This window comes from Hydra viridissima, unplaced genomic scaffold (assembly GCF_058129835.1).
Source record: "Hydra viridissima isolate aposymbiotic clone 2 unplaced genomic scaffold, HvirCarnegie_v1 scaffold_6, whole genome shotgun sequence".
In the NCBI taxonomy this organism is placed as follows: domain Eukaryota; kingdom Metazoa; phylum Cnidaria; class Hydrozoa; order Anthoathecata; family Hydridae; genus Hydra; species Hydra viridissima.
In genome coordinates, this window is record NW_028324305.1 from 17,295,688 (window position 1) to 17,316,597 (window position 20,910).

Here is a 20,910-nt window from a genome sequence, read left to right on the forward strand (position 1 = left end):
AAGATATCTAAGTATATAAACAACCAATATATAAACTTAACTTCTTTTCAGATTTAAAAAACCAATGAACTTCTCAACTTTTTCTATCAGTTCAGACGTTTAGTAATTTAAAATTTTTTTGCGTTATGTCTCTTCCGACATTTAGTTACATATTTTTTTGTTTAAACTTGCAGGAGAATATTTTTTAGTATTGTGGAATGGATTGTTGGTACCTGTTAAACAATCATAAATATATTATCATCATTATTTTTATTTTTTTTTATACAATGATAATAATAGTTATCATTATTACTATTTTTATTACTATTATTATTACTATAATCATTATGATTTTTATTTCTATTATTATTATTATTTCTATTATTACTATTATCATTATTATTATTATTATTACTACTACTACTACTACTACTGCTATTATTACTATTATTATTATCATTATTACTACTACTACTACTGCTATTATTACTATTATTATTATTATTATTATTATTATTATTATTATTATTATTATTATTATTATTATTATTATTATTACTATTATTATTATTATTATTATTATTATTATTATTATTATTATTATTATTATTATTATTATTATTATTATTATTATTATTATTATTATTATTATTATTATTATTATTATTATTATTATTATTATTATTATTATTATTATTATTATTATTATTATTATTATTATCTATTTTATATTTGTCTATTTTAGTTTTGCAAACTTAATGGATATTTAACTGAAGGAATGAACTATTTCTATAATTCAAAAACTGAGTAACAATGATTTGAATTTTTGGCAATAAAAATCCCAATGCCAGGACTATCTGGGATATGAAGCAACTATCAAAAAGCTATCAAAATTAAAAAAGCCTACAAATTGAAATCGTAAATGATACAGCTATCATTTACGAAAATTTTTCAGTTGCAGATCTTTGTAGCTCATACCACCCAGCCGCGGATCTAAGGGGTGCCCATTGTGGCAATGGCCTCATAGTTTAAACTTAACGGCAGCCACGTTAGTTTTGGGTTTTTTCGCTTAAGGAATATCCCTAAAAATTTAAATTTGTCTGCCTTAATTTACGGATTTTGTCTATAGAGATTCCTGCTATGGCCACAACGGTTCTTATTACACCGTTACCGACGTTTTATTCAATCAATAAATGCTGTGAAAAAACATTACAATATCGATCTTTTATCGAAATTTCAACCGTGAAAATGAAATTTGGCTACACAGTCACAAATTCCTGTATCCGCGCTGCTACCACAAGACTTACCTAATTGTAAACAGATAAAAATGCAGCTAATGTCTGATATGTTAAAAATACTCAACCTTAGATTCAAATGGAGTTATGATGGTTTTAACCAACTCTGCTTAAAAACAAAAGTTTAATGAAAGCAATGGCAGGACAGGCGCAACTTATTATAATTATCCTTCATCAATGTGGTTCTACCCTAATGGCTACCAAAATTTTGTTTGAATGAAAAACAACAATCAACTCAAAAACAGAAATAGTCATTATTGAAAGGCAAATGAAAAACGACTTTATAATACCCGTTAAGCATGTAGTAAAAATGTAACAACAAATTTGTCCTATCATATTCGGTGGTAAATTTTTTAGGGTTACAGCAAATGCATCATCAAAAACGTGGCATGCTTATGGAGAAACTTCTAAAAACACGAATAATATAAAAAGCTATAGAAGTTGTGTAAAGTTTTCAAAATTATTTTATTTTTTAAGAAGTATGCTATAAAAGTATTTGCAAAGATAATAATACTATTTTTTGGGAGATATATTTGCTGTTAAGGTGTTGAACATTGTGGAGATAAAGTCATTGGTTTAAGCGAGAATAAGGAACTTTATAAAAGCACCTAATATTTTATTTTATATATAAGAAAATGTTTAAAATTTTAGAAGAAATGAACACTTAAAACCTTTTTCCAGTTCGTCTCATTTTTAGTTTAAGGCATCAAGTTTAAAAAAAAAACATAAAATTTAACCTTTTTTTTTTTTTTTTTTTTAAAAACTTTCCAGGCCACTGTACTCCTGAAAAAAATCTGTGCTCGTTAAGAAGACCTGTTTTTTTAATTATTGTGTCAGAAAAAAAATAAATTTTAGAAGATCTCGGCAATTTAGCACTAGAGAATTTTTCTTGCGAAGAAACGACAGACTTATTTGTTTATTTTCGTCAGATCTATTTCACTTTTATCTAGCGCTTGTAAAAAGAAACACTTTAAGGAGGTAGTTCAACTATTATCTGCGGAAAAATTACCATTTCTACCATTTGACGACCACTCTGATAATAAAAATTACACTTCTGCGATTGAGACCTCTACCTCTAACAAGAGTGGTTAATTAAATAGTATTTATATACATTTAATGAACACATTTTACATGGTTTGCATGTTTATGGTATCAAACGTTATATATTAATAATAATAAACGTTATATTATAATAATATATCATCATAAAAAAAAAAGTCTTCTAAGAAAATATCTTCCATACGATATTCTAATTAATTTTTTAAAAGATTATTCTAACACCCTCCTATCAAATGTTTGAGATGTTGCAGGTAGTAAAAGTGACTAAAAATGAACAACGCATCTATTATATCGAATTTTATACCTAAAGATCTTTATAAACCATTCGGGGGGAAAAAAATTCCGCCCATACTTCGTAAAACAAAAATTAGAAATAATTGTATTGTTTAAAGAAACATATTATGCATATAAAAAATTGTCTTAACACCTATTTAAGTTAAATGATTTGCCAAAAAAATAATGTGTTAGTAAAATAAAGTTAATAATATTAATTCAAAACCACGAAAACATTAACGAAAATAGAAAAAATTATAAACGTGAAAGATTGAAGAGAAAAAAAGAAAAAAAAAGTATATAAAAAGTTCCAGTTTGAAGGTTAATCTAATTTTTGGTATACAATCCAAACATCCACCACGCCATGTTTTTTTTTTAAAAAAAATATAGATTTATCAAAAGCCTATTAGTGAGAGATATAAATAAACGTAATTGTACAAAAGATATGTTGGATTGTGGGAATTTCAAATATTGCTCCAAAAAAATACAGATTGTAAAAATTACAAAATAGCAAAATCTCATTTGAACATATTTATAATTTGTGATGCTTTTATCAAGTTAAATAAATAACTTGAAAGTTAAATTTCCTTGAGTAAGAATCTGATTTTGGATGTCATTCTAAAAATATATTCCAAAGGACTTGATAACACCTTTAGTTGAAATAACCCATTAATCACCAACTCATTATTGACACAATAAATAAAACAGTATTCTTGTAAAGTGAACTATTATGAAACCTTCATAATATTTCTCAAAGCCAATCATCTTTATCATTTGGAGATTTCTCTTCAAAAGGATAACTTTCAAATAACCATCGCTGATTTGCATTATTACCATCACATGTTCGTATAAGAATTTGATCCCCTTGACCTTCCAAGCAACGTTTGTGTGATTCATGCTTTATGAGACCACTCTAAAATTTAAAAAAAGGAGTTGTTCATAGCAAAAACAAAAATAATAACTGTAGAATTTAAATTAAACCAAAATAACAACTGTAGAACTTATATTATATGTAGAATAGAAAGAAAAATCATATATACCTTAGTGTGTTTCCACTTTTGATTACCCCCCTGTTTATGACAAGGCCAAAGTTTTACTTTTGCATTAAGATCACTGTCGCTTAGGTCTAAACACAGCCCATCATGCCATATTTCAAGTTTTTTTGTGAAAATAAAAAACTAAACAAAAATAAGATTATTGTTAATTCTAAAAGTTTTTCCTAGAATTTTTTAAAAGTAAAAAAAGGTATCAGTCACCCATTTTGTATTGCTTACTAACAAAAACATACTTTTTAAACACTTTTAACTTTGTTTTAAAATGAAATCTATTAAAACTTGGAAATAAAAACCATACCTGGTTAGTCCCCATCTTATGACAAGGATATAATCCAGGTTTTCCACCCTGGTTATTCTGTGCAAGAGTATCAAGACAGCTCAATGTTCCAAGATTTTTCACCTGAAAAAAGAATTAGAAAAACTAAGAATATGAGCAACAAATTAAATTATCAAAGAAACAAACTTTGTTAAAAATGCTTACATCACCCCTTCCAAAGGGATATTTATCAGGGATCTCTAATTCAGGAATAATATTTTGTAAATACCATTTGAAACTTTTACATTTAAGATCATCACGTAATTTTCTTCTTTCACTAACATCACCACCTTGTTCAGGCTTTAAATTAGCACGGAATGAGTAAAATATTTCTTTAAATTCATCCATCCAAACTTCTGCTACTCTTATACTGTTATGATCAGTTGAACCATCTGGACTTTTATAAGGAGCGCGTTCTCTGAAAACATGTCCAACACGAGAGCAGGGAATAATTTCAATACCTTCTCCACACATCCATAGCTAAAAAGAAAAATCAGTAACTTTAATTTTTTTTTAATCACTACCAGCACTTGTTGACTAATTAGCATGAGAGATCAAACTATACTACTTGCCAAACTCACTGAGCCACTACAAATCAAAAAAACTAAGGATAACCAAAATTTGAGACACTTTAAAAATTTTTGTAAAAATTTTTAGTTTTTTAAACTACAAGAAACCTGATAAAACAAACTTATATACCTTATTTTTATCTCCACTTCATATTCATAAATAATATATCCATAAAAAGTATAGATAAAGCTATAGTTTTAGCATACTTTTTAAAGATATTAAAAAATTAAATTGTTGAAAAAAGCGTTATATTTATTTTAGTGCATTAATTTTGATGCAAGGTACTTTAAGAAATTGGTGGACACTAGTTTTTAAAAATTTTTAAATTTTTTTTTGTTTTAATACATAAAAAACTCATAAATAAATTCTTAAACTTATTTTATATACAAAACAACTTGCCCTGAATGACATTTCAACATTTTCACCACCCCAATAAGTTAATTGTCGATCATAAGCACCACTTTCAAAGAAATACTTTCGATTCATAGCAAACAGACCACCAGCCATAGTTGGAGATCTACAGGAAATACAATGAGATTTGAAATATAATTTCAGATTTATATAAAATAACCTCATTTATAATAAAAGAGAGGAAACATGAGCAATAAGCATAGTAAATGCAATATAATAAAGGATAAACATAATAAACAAAGTAAACTAAAAAAAATTCATTACCATAAAATAGGTAAAAAAAGAGTTTCCTTTTAAAAAAATAAATAAATAAAAGACGGCAATTAGTTTACTTAATAGGATCAGACTCATGTTTTCTTCTCATTTTTTCACGTGGGGGCAATGGCCCCCAATTAAACATTAACTCCCAGCTGAAAATTCCACGGTTATATGAGCCTTTCTCAGAACTATATTCAAAATTTTTAAAGGAAATAACTTCAATATCAGGCACAACTGCAAGCTTTGGATTCTCTTGCAACCGAGCAAGTAATGGTTCCAACCATCCAAAATTTGCTTCACAGTGAGAGTCTAGGAAAACTAAAACTTCACCAACTGCATTATCAGCACCAATCAACCGAGCTTGAGTTAGACCAACTCGAACAGGCGATCGAATAAGTTTTACTTTAGGTAATGAATTAACATAATTTTCTAGCTTGTCACCAAGATGACCTGGTTAAATTAGAAACACCAAAGTATTAGTTAAAAATATGATAACACTGCACAGGGAGAGACACTCACAAATGCACACAAATAAATAATTCTCACACTATATTTCAATAAATTTAAAGGAGAATGGTAGGTAATAATCAATTTATACCATAATTTTCTTTAATACTTGCATCATCTACTAAAATAATTTCTTTTAACATATGTGGTGGAGAGCGAGCTAAGACAGTATGAACAGTTCGCAAAAGAACAGACCATGCTTCATTGTGAAAAATTACTATCACACTAGTTGTAGGAAGATTTGTAGGATAATCAACGTTGAAACATCTTTAAAAAAATAAAATAAAATAACTAAAAAAACATTTTGTTGAAATAGAAATTGATCTCAAATTATTACAAAATGCACAAGCAGTTCATAAAATTTCACAACTGTTGAATTTAATATGTTTGTATAAAAGCTAAGAAAAACATAGTGCCCATAATTAAATCTACAACATTTTCATCAATAGTACCAATTTTCTGGCTTACATTTCAGGTAATACCTTTGTACAATAAACTAGGTTTAAAAAGCTTTCTTTTAAAACAAATATATCAACTGAACAAAATTTAAAATCTTCATGTTTTTTTATACTTACGATGAGTCTCGATTATCAGGTATACTTCTTTCAAGGGAAATCTTTGAACTTGCTAATTCATTAAACCCATAGTCATCAAAACTTTTTTCTTCTTTTGTTTTTTCATTTACTGAATTTGATACAGCCTGCCCTTCCATCCCAGCACTGCCAGGTTCTGGATTAAGAGTATTTTTATAAAATTTCTTAAAGTAATCTATTTTAACTTTAGTTTCTTTTTCACCTGCATTTACTTCATCATTTGCAGAATACTTTGTGAAAGATGCCTTTTCTGAACCAGTCAAGAATAAAGCAGTTAAGTCAATCATAACCCAAAAAAGAGAAGTCAATAGTATAGCTGCACAGATGTATCTCTTTGTTAATCTCATTTTAGTTTTCAAATTATTTAAGGTATATCATGATAAATGTTTATACCTCTAAATGTTTATACCTATATATATATATATATATATATATATATATATATATATATATATATATATATATATATATATATATATATATATAATAAAACAAGAACAAATAAGCATTAACATTCTCTCATATTCCAATTTAATATTAACTTGTATGAATATAGCATACAAATGTAAAGTTGCAGAGAGCATTTTTCCATAAATAATAAATACAAGTCAATTAAGATTTATTTACTATTATTTGACTGATCATTATTTCTGTATTTTTTAATTCTTTTATTTATCAGTAAATAAAAATATTTACTTAACAATAGTTTTACTTAGTAACTATTGATGTTGATGAGCTAATAGTCGTATTAATGACAATTTTATCATGTCAATCAGCATAAAAAAAAGTACCACAACACATGATGTCATATTAAGAACTCATCTTTAATGTGAAATCAAATCGAGTTTTTAACATATGCAAGTTGTGTTTCGTATTTTATTTGACGTTTTAAATTTGTCAAGGAAAAAAATTATTGGGGTTGATGGGCATAGATACTATGCGTCACGCAAACTAAGTTTGCAGATTTGGTTAATCGAAACTTTGTATACATTTCGACCTCTGAGCATCCATGCATACTTATTGTAAGGGTGTATTTTTAGTATATATAATACTCAATTTACATTTTTTTATCGAAAAAAATTTTTATACTTGTTTAACGAAAATTAAAATTATTTTTTATCAAAGTTTTTTAACTTTTAAAAAAGAAATTTTAAGTTGAGGTAATAAAAATAAAGAAATGCAGAAGGTAATGACATCCTATTACTAAGTAAGATTTAAATGCTCAAATTATGCAAATAACCACTGCCGGGAGTAAATACATAATTTAAAAAAATCATTACTTATTTAAAAAAGATTTTTAAAATTAATAGGGAAATATATTACTAATTTATTCAAAATTAAATTGATAAATGGTTATTTTACACTGAAATATATATCATTTTAAGTTTAAGGAGAAACGTTAGTCTTATCAATAACCCGTTGGAATTTTTTTAAAGCCGAGTTGGACATAACTTTTCCGCAAAATGCTCTAAAAAAAAAATCAAAGTAGACATGGCGTGCACCACTGATTTGAAACATCTTACTTCCCCAGAATTTGTGGCGGGAAAGCCCCCAGATGTCCAAAATAAGGTATCTCCCTCCTAAATGTTGAATTTTTCTTTTACCGGCACAATCTAATTATACATGATTATTTAGATTTTTGTTTACCTCTCAAATTCTCTCTCTATATAAAATTTATCTAATTCTAATTTGTAAATAACTTTTAAAGATTGGTTTATAAAGAAACACGTTTTTAGTAAATTAGTTTACCTTATTTAAATTGGCTTAGATGAGACTGGTTGTGTTTAGTTGATTACCTTAGTTCATCAAAAAAGCTGATGTCATTCTACAGTCATCCTTTTAGGCTGTTTGCACTTGATTCAAATTATAGAGTAAATCAATTCAAATGCTAATTCTGTAAAAAGTATTCAGGCTTCCTTGATATGCGTGCTATTTAATACAGATATCAAAATTTAATTAAAATATTTGTTTAAGAATTTTTTAATCCACAGGTTCAAACATTTAAGAAAAGCTTTGCATCTGAAGTTAAATATCTGAAATATTATTAGTAAATTACAGATTTATGTTTACCCAAACATAGTTGCTTATGCTTAGTTTGAGTACTTTTTTCAAACACATGGCTTCAAAAAGGCAAAAATTAGTAAGAAAAATTTATTGCTATATAATTATCCTAAAAAAATTAACTAAAACAAAGACTTTTAATAAAGATTTTTTTAGGTAAAAAAAAAAAAATTGCTGTTGCTTGTGAAATAAAAATTAACATGTTAAAAATTTCATTCTGATGTTCCTATCTCAAATAAATTGTATGTATCTAGAAGTGTTTTTACAAAAGTAATGGAGCATTTGTTTAACATTTCAATAAGAATACCAGTGAAAAAGAAAAGCAATTGAAAATAGCTTTAAATCATTTTTTAAGAATATATTTTTTAATTTTTTTTTACTTTTAACTACTCTTGTTTTAACTGTAGTTATGAAGTATTTGTTTTAATTCTTTTCAATAAAAATTAGAAGTGTAGGAAGAGCAAGAACTTAAAAAATAGAGAATATTCTTTAAAATACTTTATGTGTTTTTTGTTAAAGTACTAAAAGTGGTATTATATTTCTGGTATTTTGGTTTTAATTTGTGGGGCTAATATCACAACTTAAACTAAGAAATTTTATTTCTTCCTTAACTTCATACTTTGTTTTGTAATTTTTACAAAACTAGAAAGTTTTGTGTTTTTAGGTATTAAAGTTATAAATACTTTTGTATTTCTTTCTTACTTTCTTATATCATAGAAATTGCAAGACTTTATTCAACCCCACATTGATTCATTCAATTATATGTTAGAAAATGGCCTCAATGAGACTGTAAAAGTAAGTACTTACATTGCTTAAAAAGCAAATTAATTCTTTTTAAATGTTTTATCAAAATAAGCAAGTATTGGATCTAAAAATCTTGGTTTTAAGACCTACATGTAGCAGTGTGCAATTTGATTAAATGTTTCTATTAATGCTATGTAGGCTAAAAATATAGCCACAAATGGGTATATTGCAGAATATCCTTTATTAAGGTTTAGGAAAATAATTGTTTCCTGTGGTTATCTTTATAAGCAAAACAAAAAATTCAAAATATTTTAAGAATTTAATCTGCAAGATAAATTAAAAATTTAATAAAATATTTTAAGTAAAAGAATAAAAAGTATAATATATAATAGGTATTCTCTCACATCTTTATTGCAAGTATAAATAAGTATTTTAATTTACTAGCTATTCTAAGATGAAAACTATGTCGATTGATAACATTTTTAAAACCAAAAAGTAAAAAAATTCATTGTGAATTAGATGTTTTCTTTATTTTTTGTAATATTCTGGCTTGTTTTAAACATAATATGTTCCAATTGCAATACGCCTTTTTAACTTTTCTGTTATACTTCAAGATTTTAATAAAGTACATTTTTTATTTTAAAAATATATTTCGAAATGTACCATATTAATTTTGTAAAAAGTTTGCTGTATATACCAGTGTATAATTCATAGAGTGATAGTTAATGTCTAAAACTTACCTTATTCTCATGTAAAGCCCATAAACCTCCTAAGTAAAAAGTATATGCTCATTTTATACATTGGTACATACAATAAATAAAAAGTGTTTGTTAGTGGTTTTATATTAGAAACACTGAAGAAATGCTGCTTGTAGTTACTAAATGAGCTTTGACACAATTCAACCTATTTATAGGTTGCTGATGGTCAACTGGTTGAAAGAAATCCAGAAATTTCAGAACATGACTCAGCAATACATTCAATTGTTGGTTCAATTCATCACAAGACAAATCCGAACCTGTCTCATGAAACCTTTCAATCAAAGCATGTTATTACTTCTTCAGATAGCTTAGCATCTATCTATGGTTCTGTTGAATTAACTAACAGTAATGAGGAAAGTCTTAGTTCTTATCAGAAAACTGTTTCTAGTCCAAGTAAAGCTTCTTATGTAACACCAAGTCAAAGCTCAAAAATAGTAACTAGCAGTGAATGCTGTGATGTTATACCTCTTAAAGATGATAATGGTGATGATATTGAGTTTGAAGGTTATGATGAATTTGAAGATAGGTTATCAAGTGATGGAGATTTTTTATGTCAGATCTGTTCTCAATTATTTTCAGATAAAAGTGTTTACAAAGCTCATATGACAAAGGATCATAAGAAAATCAATGATGATCTTGATGTTGAGATTCAGTTACCAACTAATCAAGAATACAAATACAAATGTAATGATTGCAACCTACCTTATCCTACAAAATCTGCTTTACGAAAACACCTTCAGACTGTTCATTCTAAAGATGGGCTGCCATTACAAAAGGCTACTAGCAGATGTATTCATCCAGATTGTAATGAAATCTTCTATCATCGTCAAAAGATGATTGATCATTTGAAAGAAGTCCATGGTGTAAGTTGTGTCCAAGAAGATTTAGTATTCAACTGTTGGGATGATTTTATTTTGTGGAAAGAAAAAGAAGAAGATGCCAACTTTGTGCATTTTTCTAAAAACTCTACTCACACTAATGCTAAGAATTATGCGTTAACTAATTTTACATGTCAACGTGAAGGAAAAGCTGGTTATAAATACAAAGGTTCTCATAAGAAAAAATATAAAGATCTTGTTATAGGATCAAAAATATGTCCTGCTAGAATGAGAGCTAGATTAGATAAACCCACTGGTAGGGTTACAGTTCAATATTGCAAGTCTCATAATCATAAAATGAGTTTTCAGGATTTCCTATATCGTAGAATGCCAGACAGGTTACGTAATGAAATTCGTGAAAAGTTGTTATCTGGAAAATCCTCAGAAGAGGTTTATAAAGAACTTAAAAGTTTAGACAATCTTCGTGAAGACAGAGGTGAGCACTTTGCTCCATCAAAGCGTCAGTTTGTTACTCTAGTTAATATTCGAACAATAGCAAAGCGAATGCAAATAAAGGAGCCTGCTGCATCAAAAAGTGTATTTCTTGATGCTGAGCCATATGCTATCCAGGTACAAAAATTATTAGATGAAACCTATAATCCTGTGATTCTCTTTAAAGATCCTGGCTCCCCTATTGAAGTTGGTCCAGAAGAAATAGATCAATTGAGTGGAGCACTTGATTTGTTGCTAATTGGCATTCAAACAAAAGAGCAAAAAGAAATGCTTTTAAAACATGGCCATCGAGTACTTCTGATTGATATAACTGATGCTATTATAACTCCTGCACATTACATTGTCACCTTAAAAGTATTAGATGAGTATAACAAGGCTTATCCTGTTGCATATTTGATTTCTAATTCTCGAGATGAAACAGTTTTGTTTTACTTTTTCCACCAGATAAAAGTTAAAATAGATGACTTTAAAGTCAATGCAGTTATGACAGAAAACTCTTGCAATGAGTATTATGCGTTTAGAAGTGTGTTTGGTGAGGATGTAAAACATTTATTATGCAAGTGGAATCTTCACCGTGCTTGGTGCCAAAAAATACATGAAGAATGCTTAGGTGATGAAGTCTTACAACAAGAGTTGTATTTTATCTTTCTTACAATGTTAGAAGAGCCAAATATAAATAAGTTTCAAAGTATTGCTACTGAGTTTATAAATAACTATCAGACTCGCTGTGCAAACTTTATATCATTCTTTGTATCGAACTATATGAGTCAACCTGAGGTATGGGCTTCATGCTATAGAAACACACCAGAATCTGACTGTGATGAGTTACTCTATGGGGATCGTGTCTTTGATAGATTTAAAAAAGAAATGAAATTAAACAATAAACCAAAAGTAGTTGATGATATTTTAGAACTTGTTTTAAAATTTGAACATGAAGATTATTTTAATAGGGGTTTAAATCTCATGCTCAACCCACCAGAGCAAGAAGATAAGTCATCTGAACATGAGCTTGGAATGAAGATAAAAACTGCAGATGTTGTTGATAATTACAATGCTGAAAATACATGGCAGGTTAAAACTATTAAATGTGATCCAGCTGATTTGCAGAGTTTAAAAGAAGAAGTTTTTATTGTTACTTGGAAAGCTGACATTTGTGACATGGATTTTTGTCGTGAAAGATGTCTTAAACTAGCTTGCTTTGGTTTATGCAGCCATTTGTATCATTGTTCTTGTGAGCGTGAGAGTATAACCCCTTGTCGCCATATACATAAAGTACATAGTATTCGAATTGGTATTAATCAATCTAACTCTGATGAGGAGTGCGCTAAAAATGAAGAAACTGCAAGTAAAGTTAATACTACTCATATTAATCTTATTAATACAACTTCCAACATTACAAATAAAAGTAAACCAAGTATTACTAACCAAGTAAAATCTGTGGGACCCTTAAAAGCAATTAGAGTAGAGAAGATTAAGAAAATTAAGCTTGAACTGGTGAAACTGTATAAATTTCTTGAAAGAGAAAATATTCAGAAATATTCTCTTGATTTCATTGAAGTTGGACTGAAGAAAGTTATTAATGAGTGTAAAGTTATTGACAGTATTGGTCAAAATAAAGATGTAGATGTGATTGGCAATAAAAGAAAACTTGTTGAAAAAGATTTATCAGATTTTAAAGCATTTGTCAATTCTTCTAAAACAAAAAAAGTAATGCACATAAGTTCACCAGTAATAGTTGATATTGAGCCTAATTCAACATTTATTAATCAGTCTAAAAAGCACATTAGTTGCAACAAACACAAAAGATTTAAGTTGACTAAGTCCAAAAGCATCAACATTAATATAGAAAGTGATATAAAGTCTGTTTTCAGTGGATCATTGTCTGTCCCAAATCAAGAGCAGATCATTAATTTATCACAGGAACAGGGGCAAGCAAATTCCTTCAATGTAATTTATGAAGGTCATCCTGAAGTTGAATTATCATATTTAAAATTAAATAAAATAGAGAATTTGTCTAGAGCAATTACAAATGGACCACACTCATTTTCTGTTGCTCAGCTTAAAGCATTAGATCTTAACCCTAGCATAAATGATAAAGTTTTATTAACTAAACATCTGATAAATTATTATCCTGGATATGTATCGGATGAAGTCATCGATTCCTACTTATATTGCTTGTCTAAACGTAATGATATTCTGTACGTTTCAATTAAACAAATGCACCTCTTAAGATCAAATCAACCACACACTCAGCGGTTTTGGCAAACAGATGAGTTAAAGAAGTGTAAATGGATTTTTGTTCCTTGGAAAAGCTTAGAAACTGACTTATATTCTATTTTTGCTATTGATTTTCATAACAAAAATATTTTGTACCTTGATCCAAATCAAGAACACAGTGAAATCCCACAGAATATTAAAACAGCTCACACAACATTAGTTGGACTTATGACAATTGAAGTATCTTTTACTAGTTCTTTTACATCACAATTAACTTGGCCATTAATTCAACCAAAGCATTTATTAGAGTGCAATATTCAATACTCTAGCATAAGAAACCTGTGGTATGCAAAACAAATTGCTGATGGGAATAATTTAGATGATTCCTCTGTTAATATGTCACATTTTGTTAAAATCATTAGTTGGACTGTAACAGAATTTTGCATGAAACATATTGCTATTGATTGTTTAAACACATGTGGGCAATGCACACTTCCAGTTGGTAAAGATGTAATAAACTGTTTAAGGTGCAAACAGACATATCACCAACATTGTTTAGAATTGTGTATTGAAAATGCATTATCATTTGTTTGTGTTTCATAAACATACTTTTTTTTTTCAGAGATTATTTTATAAGATTCTTAAAGTATTTTACTTATTGCATGCTCATAGATCAAACTTTCTTGAGATATCTTTGATAGTTTTTATTGTAGCTTACAGTAAGTGAGCAGTTTTCAGAATTTTTTAAAAATGTTTTAAGTGTTTATTTAAAAATATTATTTCTAACTGGTTTCCTCATCAAGAGACTTAACGTTGGCATAATCAAAATTTGATTGTTTAAATTCACTATAGTATTACAAGTTTTATTATTTTATTCACTATAATATTATAAGTATATTTATTATAAAAATTATGGTTTAAATAAAGTATTTAATTTTAAAATGTCCTGTTCCTTTTAAAGTGTTACATCATTTTCTTGTTTGAGTATTTTGCACACCTAATTTTCAATAAAAGCAAAATTTGAATGAATATAAAATAGTAGTGTTGATTTCTTATTTGCATATACAAATTTTTGTTTTTGGTTTTTAATTTTAAAGCATACAAGTAAATTTAAAATGTATTTTTTTGTTTGTTTGTTTGTTTTGAAGATATTTATGTTTTTTGAAATCATTAAAAAAATTTTCAATTTAAAGTAATTTTTGTAGTCTTGTTTGAAATAATTGTCAGAAGTTGAGAATGATGTGCAATTCTCCTCAAAATTGCATTTTGATTAGCAGTTGTGACTATTGTTATGCTCATGTTGACCAAGATGAATTCTTGACTCAAGGCCTTTGACTTTACTGGTTATTGAAAAAAAATTCTCTGATAAAAAAACATTTCAATATCATGAGTAGGTAATAATAAGTTTCATATATAATAATATCAGTAGGTAGTAATCAGCTTTATATATGGTATCACGTCCAGGTATTAATCAGTTTCATGTATGAGCTACATAGTTTGTTAATGAAAATTTAATTGTGCAGAGTAAAAGTTTTAACCATTTAATAATATAAACTTAAATTGAGGGTCTGATAACTAGACTGGCCTAAATTTATTAGAAATAATTCTGAGAAAAAATATAAACTGTAAATCAGATAATTATGTGTCAAGAATTTTTTTATATAATAAATACTTAACTTCAGGTTTTGTCACTGGCACTTCGAAGAATTGATTTATAGGGATATGTTGAAATAATATATCCAATCAAAAAATATGAGGATTAGGCCACTCTCAACCTCTTTCAGCACCTCAATTACAGATTTATTATATTTAACTAATACATCATGTTCTTAAAATATTATGTAATTTTTCAGTTAATAAGTCCTCAAGAGTTTCAATTACCAGATGGCAGAAGAGCTGAAATTAGTTTTTTGGTAAGTTTCTGCAAAATATTATATTACTTAGATTTCTGTCCTGGTTTTATTAACAGTATTTTGTTTCCGTTTCATTGAATTGTTTTCTTTATATCTGTTTAAGTTTTATTTTCATACTTATTTGTTTATAGATTTTTTATAATATTTTATTTTGGATTGCTTTCTTTCAGAGTTGCATTATTGGTGTTCCGACAGTTGACGATAACAATTTCAGCTCAAGAACATTAAGAGTTTATCCTTCTGAGGTAAGTTTGATTTAACTTTTATTCTCAAATATTTTATAGTATTTTATGGTTGTTGTTTTTTTTATTTTTTTCATTTTATATAATTTTACAAGTTTTGTTAAAATGTTCCATCCCATTTTACAAAGTGTATATTTTCTAAAAAATACCCAATTCCATTCAAGGACTATGAATTCCACAAAAGGATATACTTATTCTCTATACTAGTGCAGGGAGCGTCACTGTACATATAAAGCTAAACTAACTGTATCAGTTCAGTGGAAAGTAAATGGAGAACTTCAAGGAAGTGTCACTAAATCAATTGGTCAAATACCTATTATGGTTAAAGTAAGCCTGACTATGTTTTAAAATTATATTTAAATATATCTTAAACTTTTATGTATATACATAAAAGGAATAAACAATAAATACTCATGAGAATTTTTAAACAAGAAATCTATATATAAAGTTTTATTTTTCTAGACATGAAAAAATGTTTTATGAAAATTTTATAACTTAGTCAAAAAACTGTTCACTTGCCAACCTAACGCCAGCACAGTTAGTAGAGAAGCATGAAGAAGCAGAAGAGTGGGGAGGCTATTTTATTGTCAACGGAATTGAAAAGATTTTGAGAATGCTTATAATGCCACGAAGAAATTATGTGAGTTGATTTTTTTTGAAAATATAAAAAAGCCATTTTAATTCCAAAAATTATGATAATTCTAAACTATAATTATGATAACTATATTGAGTGTATCACATAAGTGTGGATTTTGGGACCATTTGTCAAAAAAAAGATCAACAACACTTATTTTGATCTAATTTTAAAAGTTCTAAAAACTGAATTACCTTATACATCTTAAGGAATATTCTAATTGAAAAGAACTGCCTTAGCCTCTGCCTTGTAATTTAACCCTAAACAGGTTATCAGGATATAATTATCTGGAGGCCAGCCTAGGCATTAGAAATAAATCTTTTTTTTTTTTCAAAAATGGATTGTCAAGATCTAATTGTCTAAATTTGTCATTGTCAAAAATGTGCATTATTAAAATCAAAGCTAATTTTTTCATATAAACTTTGATTTTGGTGTTTTTTTTTTGTTTGTTTGTTTGTTTGTTTTTTTTCCTCACAAAAAAGCAGTTATATCTTTTCTATCACTATATCTTAAATATAAAAGTGTAATAAAGGTGATAAACTGATATAAAAATTTTTAACTGAAACTGTATTTATCTTAAGTTTACGATTTTTTCTAGCCACTAGCAATGATTCGCAACTCATGGAAATCTCGTGGTCCTCTATTTACAGAGTTTGGTGTGTCCATACGCTCAATACAAAAAGATCAGTCAGGAAACACAAATGTCTTACACTATTTAACAGATGGTTCTTTCACCCTATCATTCATACATCAAAAAGAACAATTCTTTGTACCGTTGGCATTAGTTTTAAAGGTAATTTTCTTAAACTTTTTTGTATTACAGCTTGAAAAAGTTGTTATTTATTCCTGAAATAAAAACTTAATTATATAAAATATTAGTCCACACTGAACCAAAGTAACTTGCTAGTTCAAAATATTGTCAGTCAAATGAAACCTTTTATATTACAAAATAAAGTTCGCTTATATTTATATAACAATTTGTAAGAAATACTATTTTAGTTAAAAGTAGTTTAACACTCTAATTATATTTTTAAAGTATCCACCAAACCAAAGTGCCTCTTAGGTCTAAAAAGATTGAAAAAGGTTACTACACAGTAGTATATTAGGATAACCCTATGTGATGGCCTTCCATTTTTAGTATAAGTTCATAAAAATTAAAGTTGCCTCATTAAAGCAGTGATAAGTTATTAGGGGAAAAACCAGACAAGTAAAATAGAAAATTAGTTTAACTATTTTGTTTTCCTGTTGTTTTTTTTGCTTTACTTTTTAGATGAGTTGATAAAAGAATTGTTTAGATTAATTTAGAAAAAAAAGAATGAAAGAATAGATTTAAGATTTTACGTTTAGATTAATGCAATTAATGTAAAAAAAAAGTTCAACACATAAATATCCTCATTTTTAATTTGTTTTAATTTTATATCACTAATCATGTTCAGTTCAAAACAGGCCAAAAGAAAAAAAAAAAAAGTTAAAAATAGAATTGAATCACGTTAAATTCAAAATGAGTATTTGGAACTCAATGCAAGAAATATCTTCCCAAGAAACTTAAGAAGATCCATGCAGAAAAAAAGAACTAAGTTAAAATTGTGTTTAGATCTTCTGCAACTTATAAGGAAAGGTAACAAATAAATAAAATATACTTTTAGTTATTAGATTCTATTTAAATAAAATCCATAAATTTTCTCTTGTTATTTAAGGTATTTTTTTGTTAGAGGATTTTGAATATTGTTTAAATTAGTTTGTTACTTACATTAATTTAGGAAAATCACATTTTTACAATGAAGTAGCATCATTTATAAAGTTCTAAAGAGAAAAACAGATAAGGGAAATAATAGCACACAAAATATAATTGAGAGATCTGCTGAGAAGAAAAAGAAGTTTGTGGCTTTTGTAGGCTGAGAAAGTTTCATGATGGAGGCCAGGGTTTTCTTGAAATATGTGTAAAAGCTTTTCCTGATAAGTACTCTGATAATTAATGGACTTTTTACATATTTAAATGATACATGAATAAAGACTAATGAAAATGAAGTGCAATAATCCCTACCAGAACAAAAATTCACTTAAAGATGGGGATTCTAGTGTAAAGATAGGGATTCATTGTGTAAATTTGTATAAAACATCTTAGTAAAAACATTCTAGAAGCCAAAGTTTAACAATCTGTTAATTTTTTAATGTAAAGTTGCAACCTGACAAACTACTTAAAAACTAAATTCTCCACTAGAACTTCACTTGTTATTTGATGTTGTTTAACTGCTAGAAAAAGTTTTGTTGGTCTGAAACTGATAATTGTTTTAATCAAGAAGTGTCCTTCAGGTTTTTCAAGCAAGTAACAGCCTGGCTTCATTGATGTAATAAACAAGTTAAAGAAGTCATATCTATCAACATAAAAATTGGTTAAAATTTTGAAAAAAAAAGTAACAAAGCTTAAAAAATCTACATTTGCTGTCATGTACAGTCATTTGCAGAACACCATAAATGAGAAGTGGATAATTTATCTGAATGATGTAGTGAAATTCATGTAAGTTTAAGTAACCCTAAGCCAGGTTTAAAAGGCTGTTGGAACATCCAAAACATGGAGAACAAATATAGTTATGTAAATCTTACTTTGTTACTCCAAGTATATTATTTTTCAAAGTTATTTTTCTTTTGTTTAAAACTTTATATCAGATCTCAGAAACTCTTTTTTTCTATAACTATAAAAAAAATCTCAAATATATTTGGGACTTAGGAGGTACCATACTTTTAAACCTGTTGGTTACTTTGGTTTAGTGTGGTTCACATAAATAGAAAAAAATTAAGATCTCCTGACTTAAACAAATAGAAAATAATACAATCCAAAACAATATTGTTTTTGGATTGTGTTATGTTATTTATTTTTTTTCAGACAGCAAACAAGTGTTCTTTTTTAAAGTATTTTGGTCGAAACATATAGGGATCAATTCAATCCTATATTTCTAAATTTTTATTTTTTCATTATACCAAGGTAGAATATTCATTGTTGTCTTTTATATATTGTAATATTAATTATAAAATTACCCTCTCTGATGTTCAAAAAAATTCCTTTAACAATTAAACAAGTTGATATACTTGTTTGATATTAAACTTTAAAGTTGGCTAAATGTTTAAAATAATACAGAACCAATAAAAAAAAAAAAATAGTTTCAATACTTGACTTTCAAGCCCAAGGCTAGAAAATTTAACAGCAAAATTTTACTTTAGTGGAATTCAAATTTTGAAAATTCAAAAACAATTAAAAAATTTTTTTTTCTTGTAAGTTTCCAAAATGTATTCAAGTGTTCTTTAAATTAAAATAAAGTTCATGTCAAAATAAGTTTGATGGCCAAGGTCAAGGAGTTAACACTCATGACCACTAAGCCAAGTTCAAGGTTTAACCCAATAATTTAATGGCAAAAATTAAAGCCAACCCAATTTAACCCAATTTTTTTTGGCCTTTGGACCACCCCAGACTCCATGTTCAGGATACTTATGGCTGAAACCAAATTCCATCCCCCTCCAACCACTCCTTGCCCCCACCAAGAAGCTGATTAACAGGGCCAATAATTTTAGTTTTTACTAGTGAAAACCAAAAAATTGTAAATGTGTTAGTGGTTTTTTATAACGATTTTTGAGGGATATTTTTGGAAAAGTATACGGTATAAATGAACGAAAATATTTGTTAAGACAGTTTTTGTTTGGAGAGAAGTTTGTTTTGATTTATCGATGTGTTTATTGCGAAAAAGCTATATTACCACAGTGTGGCTTAGTTCCCAAAAACATGACTACACTTTTACAATTGCATTTCTGATTAATACAGTAAAGTTTTATATCTAATAGCTGGAAAACCTGGCACATTGCTCCAGGTATTCCAGCTAGTTATAAATAAAAAAAGGTTTTATCAAAATGATACTCAGTTATCTAGTTGAGATTAAGCACTGCCAGCAAAGTCATTTTTTCTGAATGCAAAATCTACAATTTTAGTAAAATTAAATTTGTGCCAGAAAGATAACTGAAGTGCAAACTTCACTCTAAGTTTGCACCCTGGGTTTAGTTATGTGTTTTGACCTGAGTTATAACAGAAATACCAATTAAAATAAATACCCTGTTATATGAATTAGCTTGAATAAATACTAGCAAAGTTACAAATCTAATGATAGCTTCTAATCACATTTGAATTTATATTATCAACTTAATTCTGTATTTGATTAAATTTTTTAGGTTAAATAAGAAATTAAATTGAGCTTCAGTTGAGATAATTTCATTTAGCTTTGAAACTTTCTGAATAAGTGTAAGTTGAAATCCAAGTTTATCTCAATGGAATTTTGACCTAATACTGATTTATTCAACTAGGATATCATTTTTATTTTCACTATCATTCTTAAAACACAAAAAAGTTCAAAATTTTGATCAAAATCTGTAAATCAAAAGTTTGCATGTAATTCAAAAGTTTAAAATTTATTTGACTTACAGTTTGGAAATTATTAAACCATATAAGAATTTATATTTAGACTTGCTTAAGTGTATTCTTTGAAAAGTAATCAGTACAAAAAAATTTAAATGATACACCAGTCACAATATTTTTTTAAATTTGTTTTTTTTTTCTTTTTCTTTTTTCTTAAATAAAAAACAAACATGAATGTAAGTAGGAGCATTTATATAAATTTATATTTTGAAATTATTTGAGAAAAACTTATAAA

General features: G+C 27.3%; 2 protein-coding genes across 4 annotated transcripts in view; one reads left to right on the forward strand and one right to left on the reverse strand.

Moving 5' to 3' along the window:
• Positions 1-2,617: 2,617 nt before the first annotated feature.
• Positions 2,618-6,734, reverse strand: LOC145189837 (polypeptide N-acetylgalactosaminyltransferase 13-like). Its single transcript, XM_080066517.2, has 8 exons — positions 6,299-6,734; positions 5,815-5,990; positions 5,291-5,666; positions 4,947-5,064; positions 4,143-4,457; positions 3,960-4,061; positions 3,647-3,784; positions 2,618-3,519 (listed from the first exon to the last, which is right to left on the reverse strand). The coding sequence occupies exons 1-8, from the start codon at positions 6,661-6,663 to the stop codon at positions 3,358-3,360; spliced, it is 1,752 nt and encodes a 583-aa protein (XP_079922643.2). The 5' UTR covers positions 6,664-6,734; the 3' UTR covers positions 2,618-3,357.
• Positions 6,735-7,090: 356 nt separating this feature from the next.
• Positions 7,091-20,910, forward strand: part of LOC145189834 (DNA-directed RNA polymerase I subunit RPA2-like) — a 29,579-nt gene continuing 15,759 nt past the window's right edge. For 2 of the 3 annotated variants that reach the window (XR_016453505.1, XM_090091020.1), the window contains exons 1-8: positions 7,091-7,338; positions 7,702-7,885; positions 9,095-9,172; positions 15,281-15,340; positions 15,511-15,585; positions 15,790-15,909; positions 16,082-16,222; positions 16,815-17,009. Coding sequence is in view for 2 of the 3 variants with exons in the window: in XM_090091020.1 (XP_089947146.1) it covers positions 7,808-7,885; positions 9,095-9,172; positions 15,281-15,340; positions 15,511-15,585; positions 15,790-15,909; positions 16,082-16,222; positions 16,815-17,009 (747 nt within the window). In the remaining variant the exon portion in view is untranslated. Of the gene's footprint in view, positions 7,339-7,701; positions 7,886-9,094; positions 9,173-10,034; positions 14,174-15,280; positions 15,341-15,510; positions 15,586-15,789; positions 15,910-16,081; positions 16,223-16,814; positions 17,010-20,910 lie in introns of those variants that run through there. The other variant, XM_090091019.1, reaches the window with a different exon arrangement.